This window comes from Apteryx rowi, unplaced genomic scaffold (genome assembly GCF_003343035.1).
Source record: "Apteryx rowi isolate R43461 unplaced genomic scaffold, aptRow1 scaffold_320, whole genome shotgun sequence".
Lineage (NCBI taxonomy): Eukaryota > Metazoa > Chordata > Aves > Apterygiformes > Apterygidae > Apteryx > Apteryx rowi.
In genome coordinates this window covers 134,509-143,712 of record NW_020449642.1, presented here as the reverse complement: position 1 = coordinate 143,712, position 9,204 = coordinate 134,509, and the positions used below count along the sequence as shown (strand labels likewise).

The 9,204-nt window shown below is 40.8% G+C and overlaps 1 protein-coding gene across 1 annotated transcript in view; it reads right to left on the bottom strand.

Annotated features, from left to right (window-relative positions):
* Positions 1-9,112, bottom strand: part of LOC112968633 (core histone macro-H2A.2) — a 27,681-nt gene extending 18,569 nt beyond the window's left edge. Inside the window, exons 1-2 of the mRNA XM_026071074.1 lie at positions 9,026-9,112; positions 2,520-2,752 (exon numbers count right to left, since the gene is read on the bottom strand). Coding sequence (XP_025926859.1) covers positions 2,520-2,691 — 172 coding nt within the window. The 5' untranslated portion in view covers positions 2,692-2,752; positions 9,026-9,112. The remainder of the gene's footprint in view (positions 1-2,519; positions 2,753-9,025) is intronic.
* Between the last annotated feature and the right edge of the window lie 92 nt (positions 9,113-9,204).

Below are 9,204 nucleotides of genomic sequence, written 5' to 3'. Positions count from 1 at the left end.
ATATCACTATACATTAAAAAAAAAAAGTGTTTGCTCAGAAACATTACTCCATTCTGTTACAGATACATATATACAGAGTTGGAGTTTTCTTAATCTCTTTGCTGAACCAAGCTGCTTAAAACAACATTCCTTTACAATTTATATAGGCCCAAGGCCTACATATCTAGCAATTATCTTGCCTGGTTGACTACACAATCTTTTTTTCCAAAACACAGTGTAGACCTACATATAATCTGCCCTTTCCAAATTAAAGATTTAAATTAAACTGCACTTACTAGACAGGAGCAGAGCCAACATATACACTGCCCTAGTTCAGACAATAGATAAACAGTGCTGAGCTGTATGTTATAAAAGTTGAACATAACTCAGTCTGCGCTACAGGAGAAGGGCTGCATGAACCAGACGCGTTATTGACAATTTATTACTACACCTTGTAATAACTGCCACAGCTCAGAGAATGATTATCTCCACATGCTTATCCAAGGAAACTCATCAGAATGCTACGGATTTTCATGGATCAGGAAATGAAAAGAAGTATTCTTCCCCAGACTGAAAGTCACCAGAACCATTATGTAGCAGGTTAGTCAGTTATAAAATCTATTGCAGTTTCCAAAACCTATGTAATATGGTTTCCAAGTTGTGATACCCAGCCATCCAGAAATCTGTAGATGACTTCTAGGGGATCCACAATCGATGATAAAGAAAGTCAAATACACTTTGATATAGAGAAATCCATATTTATGACATTCCTAAAGAGACCTGAACCTCCACTAGAAAACATACAGGAGCCCACAAACCAAAACAAGGTTGAAAACCACTGTGGTAGAGCAGGGAAGCTACAACAGCTCTGAACCTTGTACCTCCACCTTTTCATCTAACTCCCAGCAGCCACTGAAGCATCTTTGCCGCATGACACTTCATATTGCAGACAGCTAAGCAAGCTCTGCAAGTCACAGACCTCCCCTGTACAGGATAGCTGCACCAGCTCCACTGAGAGAGATTTCTGCAGTTCCAAGACTTCATTCTTAATGTATAAAACAGGATCGTGCAAATATGAATAAATGTACGTTCTCTAAAAAGTGAAAGATCTTCTCCAAGATCATTTACAGAACTGATCTTTCCCTAAGAGGAATGATGACTACAAAATGATCTTAAAACAAACATGTTGGTTCTTACACAGTAAAACATCAAAAGAGGGGGAAGTGTGCTCATCATTTTGGACTTTGATTCTGCTTTTCAGAGGCATTTTGTTTTATTTTAAAGCCAGCTCTTTTTCTGGACTTATCTCTTAGAGGAGATGGAGGTGAGCATAAATGTGAGTTTAAACATTTTGTTTATATTTCTTCCACATAAGCAATACTTTTTCATTCCAGCTTCAAAAATAGCCTCAGAAAAAAAAGATGGATTCTGATCCTGCAATTAATTGGCACAAACGCATAAGTTTCTGTAACATGCTATTAGGCATCATCAGAAATTTAACGTGCGAAGTTTATTATCACTATTCCAATTTGTCTCCACACCTTTAAAAGGAAATAGTGTTTTTACCTTCTGGTTGAGAGAGCAGGTTCTCATGTGTAAAGGAGACAGCAGTTATTTACATAAAGACTGGTATGCTGTTATGTGGGCAACCAGGCTCCAGGCAAGCTTCTTCCATGCCATTCTGGAGATAAACTATACGCCTGAAACACAATCAACTCAACTAATTCCAGGCTTGTGATTCTTCACAGATTCTCTAATGCACCTCAGTCTTGATCTGTAACACCTAGAGTAACTTGAACCACACTCTTCTCTCCACTGAGTGTTATAACGATTTGCTAACGTGTTATTTTCCACACTTAAATAAGAATTTGAGCACAGATATTTTCATAGGACAGTATGAAATACTGCAATATATCACAGTATATCGCAGTATATAGTATCACAGTGTGATATCTGCCCCTTCCTCTGAAGCGAGGTYAGTTTCATAAGTGAAAGGAAAACTTCTGGCATGCAGGAAGATTTAAACCCTGACATGGTCATAGCTTTTTATACATTGAAGAAACCCAAAAGGATTTTTTTTTAACACAAGTGAACCACATTTATGTTCCATAACACTTTGACAGTGTTCTGAGAGGAGAGAGGAGGCCAAGAAAACAGCTTGTTTACTTAAGAAGCACTATAGATGTACAAGGTGAATTTGTTTTTTCCTCTTGTGTTATTCATCTCCAAAGCTATCAAACCTCTGCTTCATATCAGTTTTCTCTTGAACAAGAACTGCCTGGATGTGACTCCTTGCTCTGCAGAGCAATGAAAAATAATCATTCCAACTAGTAATCAAGCATTGTGCCTCTAAAGGAGAAAATTTCTATCCTCAAGCTTTCCAAGAAGCAAATTAATTCCCTCAAGCATTTTAAGCAAATTTCGACATATTCTATGCTTTCAGAGCCTGATTTTCAGAGGTGCTGATCACATTCATGTCCCATRGATATCCCTAACTTCTGTGCATGATCAGCACTTCCAGTATCAGGTTCTTGGTTTACCTGCTAGGTATTCTATGACGGCTGCCATGTAAACTGGTGCTCCAACRCCTATCCGGTACTTGTATGTCCCTTTCTTCAAGTAGCGCATCATCCTCCCCACTGGGAAAATAACGCCTGCCCTGCTTGAGCGTGATAGTTTGGACATTTTCTTTTTCCCACTTCGGCCCGACATCTTGCAGCTTTGTGCTTTTCAATTTGCTGGCAATTCTTATCCCCTTGCTCCAATCCAAAAGCTGCAAGAGAAAAAGAAAAACCGGATTGGTGTTCAGTATGCGAGAAACATCTTTACAGATCTCCTTGTTCTTACAGAAGSAAAAATCCAAATCCCATCTCAATAACTGTTAAAGTAGAAGCATTATTCATTAAAGGATGGATAACTGGAACATTTGCTATAGCTTTTCCCTTGACTACTGCACTATTAGTTTAACAATGCCACAGAAAAAATGGTTTGGAAAGTAAAAAGAAAGTCAAATATATATTAAAATGAATCTTTAAAAAAAAAAAAACAAATCACACCAAGGCAGACAGCAGCAGCATGGAAAATTTCAATGTCGATTGTTAAGTTTAGCAAGTTATAAACAACGGAGAAGAACTGGTGTAATGGATAGCATAAAACAAGCTGAAAAGCAGACACTGGTACCATCCTCACCAAAAACTAGAGGAAGTTGTACCACTTGCACAACAGATTATAAAAGCTACCTAAGGGAGCTTCGCAGGTCTTTTAAAAATATAGCTTCACTGAATTTGGTATGTATGCCTTAAGATGAGAAGCCAGGAAACAACTGTACTTCATGCACCTCCTCTCGCACTGCTCTGGCCTCAGGAACAGAGCCCCAAGCGGCAGCTCACAGACTTCACTGCTTTAATAATTCTCTCTGGATCACTGTCACAGCAGCTACTGAGAGCTGTGCAAGCCTGCCTGCACAGATGTAAAGGGACTTCTTTAACCTCTCATCTTAAAAGGACCGGCTACTGATTTTTGTTGTTGTTGTTGTTCATCTAGCTCTCTGAAGATGTTTTTTCCCCCTGAAGACCCAACTTAGGCTATACGTAGGAGCAAAGAAAACGAATCTAGTTCTCTCCTTGCTTTTCTGGCAACCATGAGATTCCAGGTAAACAGATGACAAACCCTACAAACCCTGGAGTCAGCCAGTCCACTTTAGAGTGCAAGTGGTCTGAACTACACACACAGTTCCCATTCCAAGTCAAATAATGGTGAAGTTTTAAYTTTGTTTCCAAAGAATGTTTTTAACTCCATTTTGATAGCTGCCCTAGTGGCCTAATTATGATCCCAGTTACAACACAGTAGATCCAGATTCCTTCCTCAGGAGTAAAGGAAGAGTGTGACTGCTGCAGAAGACATTTCYGTTAATGAATGCATAACTACATAATTCCCAGTATTCATTCACTTCAGTAAAACAAGGAAACAAAAGAAGGAAAATAATTTGAATAATATTTTGATGACATTAAAAGATACTGTGAAATTGTATCGCACCAGACCAGTGAGATTACAATCTGCATTTTAAATAGCCTTCTAAAGAAAGTCTTTGACACCATGGCAAACCCTTGGGAACACTCAACATTCATTTGAAGAGGGCACAGAAATCTGTATTTGGTCCTTACCCTGCTTATTACAAACTAAGTGCACCTATGAAGAGGGTCACCTGTCCCATACTAAGCCAGACAGTCACAGAAAGCTGCTCATTTGTAACTGCCAAATTGAAGGGTGGTTTTCTATGATAATCTCAATTGAACACTGGTTCCACTTAAGATGCTGAGGAAATATAATCACCACAGGGTCTGCGGGGACCTAAAAAACCCTGGTGTGTGCTTGTCTATAAGCCAGATAACTTTTCTTTCTGTGTGCAGTATATTATATAGACACATTAACTAAAGTTAGGAAAGATTAAACCAGTAAACCTATTAGACATGGACTCATCAAAATTTATGTTGCTCATCATCCCATTCTGAGTTGCATGAGAACTACCAGTTTGGAATCAAGAATGGCAGTAAAAGGGTTAATAAACTGCCACTTTTTTTTTTTGCTAACTACAGATTAAAAGGCAATGGCCACTTTAAACAGATACAAGCCAACAAAAATTCCCAAGCAATGTATTAATTGCATTTATTCAGGAGTAACCAATTTTATAAGACAGGGAACAACTGCCAGGATGGAGTTCTGCTGACAGGGCCAAGAGGTTACAGTGGAAAAAGAAAGAATAACATCAGCAGCCAGCACCAAGCCTTAGATGAGGAGTTATGTTCAACTCCAGATACCTCACTTCAAATACGTGGAGCAATTAGAGAGAATCCAAAGGACAGTGATAAGAATAATCAGCAGTCTCAGACACATAAACTAAACAGAAAAATTAAAAGAAGTGGCAAGACACGATAATGGTCTTCAAAGACCTAAAAGACTGCTTCAAAGATGCAGGGAATAAGTGTTCCATATATACATGTCAGATAGGAAGAAAAAGCAGGCTGGAGAGGAACTCTTACAAAAGCTTCATAACCGGAAGAAGAGCAGAGCACCAGAATAGATCACCTGGGACGGCCAMAGAATCTTTCTACCAGAACAGCTTTAAACAGGTTAGAGAAATATATGTTAGGAAAGACACAGGCAGCATTGGATCTGACTTGGGACAGGAGGATGGACTAGACAATCTCTCAAGGTCCCTTTCTCCAGTCCTCTTATTCGCTGAAATCTGTAATTTGTGACAAATCCTTTATAAATGTTCAGTTTTATATTATGCTACTGATTAACCTTTTTAAAGTGTCCTTTTGAGTTCGTGTGACAACTGACATTCAAATTAATGAATAAATGTAGGCTGGGAATTAGGTTTCTAGCCATCAGAGGAAAGAAATTCTGGAACAGCCTTCTGTTATGAGTAATATGAGCAACAATAACTCATTTTAAGATGGCACTTCATAAATGTATGCACTAGGTTATGATTTGATTCCTACAATACCACCAGTACAGCTTCATGGCCCAAGAATTCTGTCCCGCACTGAAATCCCTACAGAGAACCACAGTGAAAGAATGCACTGCGAAGAACCATGTATCAAAATCATATTAAGCTAATCTCTCATGTATTTATTCCTATAGTACCAAATCCCAGTTGCTTGCAAATCAGTAAAAAAAGCAGCGTCACAAGGTTTGCATCCATAGAAAATACTGTGGTTGTATTTGGTCTTTGTGATTGAATATCAAAACATACTTGTATAACTGAGCACAGCACTCTAGGGCATACTATTACATTACATAAATTTATGTGTATAATTAATCACTTCTGGCTCATTCTTCTCTTGCCTTATCTACATTTCCACCTCCTTCTTTACCCCTTTATTTTTCCTAATCTCTCACAGCCACTGCAAGTCTCACAGCCATATTTTCCCTACCATCAAGGCAACCTTTAGATTCCCAAAGCATTTTTCTAAATACACTGCAGGTAACAGATCAGGTGTATTTGCAGAACTTTGTGAGAGCCTAAACATAAAAAAAGGTTTCAAAACTGTACTAAAGTTCCCTCTCTCTCTTCTTTCCAACTTATAGGGAACCAGGTATACTGGGCAGTGACATATAAATAAACATGTGAAATACCATGAAGCTCTATTATTGCCTTCTCCTCTATGGAAGATGACTTTTGGTGGAAAACAAAGCTACAACACAGTCAAATCTATTACAGTATACTTACTGTGGACTGCGAACAAAGGAAATGTGACAAACTGGCATGGCCAACTACCCCCTGCCATGCGTCCTTCAGAGTGGATGCTAAGGGCTACACAGGCTACAGGTGACTCTCGATACTTGTGATCTCACTGCTCTCTCACACAAAAGGGTTATGTTCGGCCTGCAGCTAGGCCCCAGGGGCCAGGATTTGGGGCCCTGCTGGCTCATTTCTCCCACAGGCAAGGATTTGGTTTACCTAGGAGGATGCAAATCAAGTCAGACCTGAAACCAGTTACGCAATGCGCCCATCTGAACTGCTCCAAAGCTGCAAACAGCTGAAGAGCTACAAGTTGAGCACTTCTGTCCTAATTGTTCTCTTCAGGAGATACAGCTAAATGTCAAGGGCTTATCAGCTGAAAGAACTCGAGTCCATCTGTATTAATTCCCTTATGGCCAACTGGTTCATTATCTCTGGGTTTGCCTTTATAAACTACACTCTGCATTAAAAAATATGGCCATGTCATTTATGTGAAGTCCATCTTAGCTGAGTTGGAAGAACTGCATCTATATCTGACTACCATGACATCATGAGGATTGGGCAATTTAAAGCCATTAATGTAGCCAATCTCCTAATTGGTCACGGCACACTCCCACTCTGCCATGACTCCAACATCCCTTTGTTGCTATGGGGGATTTAATAGCTACCAGATCTCCTGGAGCTCTCCACAATGCGATGAAAACAGGGTAGACTTTTGCAAGCTGAGCCTTCCTCAGTGAATTATATCTTCCTTAGAGCCAAAAGCAACCAGCAACATTTTCCTTCTGACCCCTGGAAAAAGAGCTAGGCCTCCTCCCCACTCTCCAGTGGATCCGCTTTGGAGGAAAGCGCTTTCCTTTGGCCACTTGGAGGGCTCCTCCACTACAGACCCTAACACCCCATTCTCTTCCACTGTTTTTACCTGCACAGAGTGATGACTAATCCACAAGTTCACTGCAACAACAGACTACCCTGCAACTTTCTGCTAAACTCACTGACCACTGTGCAATTTGCATCCCACACCCACATCCCGACAGATCGAGGTTTACCAAACAATCTTAAAACCACATTCCAGCCCTTCCTACACTGATGAACAGTAATTTTGTTCAGAAGAACAAAATYACACAATCATCTTTAGGTGGTAAGAAGACATTTTTAGAAAAGCAAGAATAACCTAGGGACACAGGAAGAGACTTCAGCCTCCAAGTGAGCCTGAATTGTACTTGAAAAGCTAGCCTGGAAACAATTTTAGAGATTAACATGTCAAGACCTGGTAAGAAAGCTTGAGAGCATACCAGAAAGTTCAGTGCAGTGAAAAATGCATAAGATTTGCTGAAGAGAGTTATTAAATAAAACAAAGATGGTTTGATTTAATAGTTGATCAAAAAGAACAGTATCTAGAAGGATATCTGCTCATTCAAGTCTGAAGCAGAAGCTGTTTCTATTAAGTGATGTTAACAGCCTAACAGAGGGGAGAAATGAGAGTGCACTCTTACATTCACAAGGACCCTTCTTAGACACATCCTAGGCTATCTGTTACAACAAAAACTCATAAACTGCGACTCTGAATTCTCCTGAGCCACCACAGACTTGCATCAGTTCAAGCAAGCTCCCCAGACTGATCAAGAGAAACAGTCTAAACTTCTCTCTCAGGAAGAAAAAACACCAAAATCAACCAAAGAAAACAGTCTTAGTTTGCACAATGGATCACCAAGACTGTTGCAACACTGGAGGAAAACAAAGTAAATCTCGGCTGTTATTCTTTACATCCCAGATCATACATAAGATACAGGAAAGCTAAGATAACTGCACCAATATGAAATGCACATTAGCAACTAGCTATCAGTAAATATCTGAGTAATGATTAGGCAAATTTCTCATCAGTTTGAACCAGCAGTTATTGCAGGCTACCACTCACTGTGTGCATGAAGAAAAGAGCATCTGTCTTTCTGGACTTCACAGGTGGCTACAACATCACCTGGCAGACTAATCTGCAACACAACATGTCAAGTGCCCTCCTTCAAATAGCTGCGATAATTGGACATTTAGATACAGACATTATATTGTGAGCTAAACCAGAAGCTCACACTGGCTATTTTTACTCAGGCTGAAATGTTCAGAAATGGCTAGATGTTGATGCTTCACGGTAGGTATTTTCGAGTGGCCTCGGTCACAGAACTAGCACCAGAGTCCTTGCAAGGCTTTGCACTGGGACCGTTTCTACTGAAATTATTCTTCAGTGATGTGTTGAACATCATTTCTGGATGGTTCACATATGCTAATCACATGTGCTTGGCTTCCCAATACTGAGAAAACTTGAACTCAGGAAAAAAAGACTGAAATCCAGGACACGCAAGGAAATGCAGATATCAAGATATCTGCATTTTCCTCATCTTAAGCTTAAATCTATTTGAATAGTTACRAGTTCACAAGTGACTCAAAGACACTATATCTAGGGGTCATCCTAAACCGCATGCTCACATACAAACACCACTTTGTTAAAATGATTCAGAAGATTTAAGGCGAAAACTTATTTCCTGACTCAACTGGCAAGGTAAAACCAATGAACAGGGCACAACTCAGCATTCAGCAGGCAAAGAGCACGTCCCCTAGGCTCAGCCTGCCCCAGAACGACACAGAACACGCTCGTGCTAAAAGAGGCATCAAAGGCACACCAAAGCCAACAAAACACGTCCTGGCAGAGGGAAATTGAAGAAATTACAGGGACAGCCAAGGCGCTGAGTGCCACGGTAGGGCAAACGCCGCCTCGGGGAACATCCAGAGACTGAAGGGATTAACCTCGCTCCGAAACAAGTCCTTCCTTGGACGCTGCTCCCCGTACAGCAGAGCGCAGCCCAGCTCGCGTGGGAGCGGGCCCCAGCTCCAAGGCCTCCAGGCTCCCGCGGGGCGTCGCTGCTGCCGCCGAGGCCGCTCCCGTTACGCCGGGGCCGGCTGCGGCGCGGGCTGCACCGCGGGGA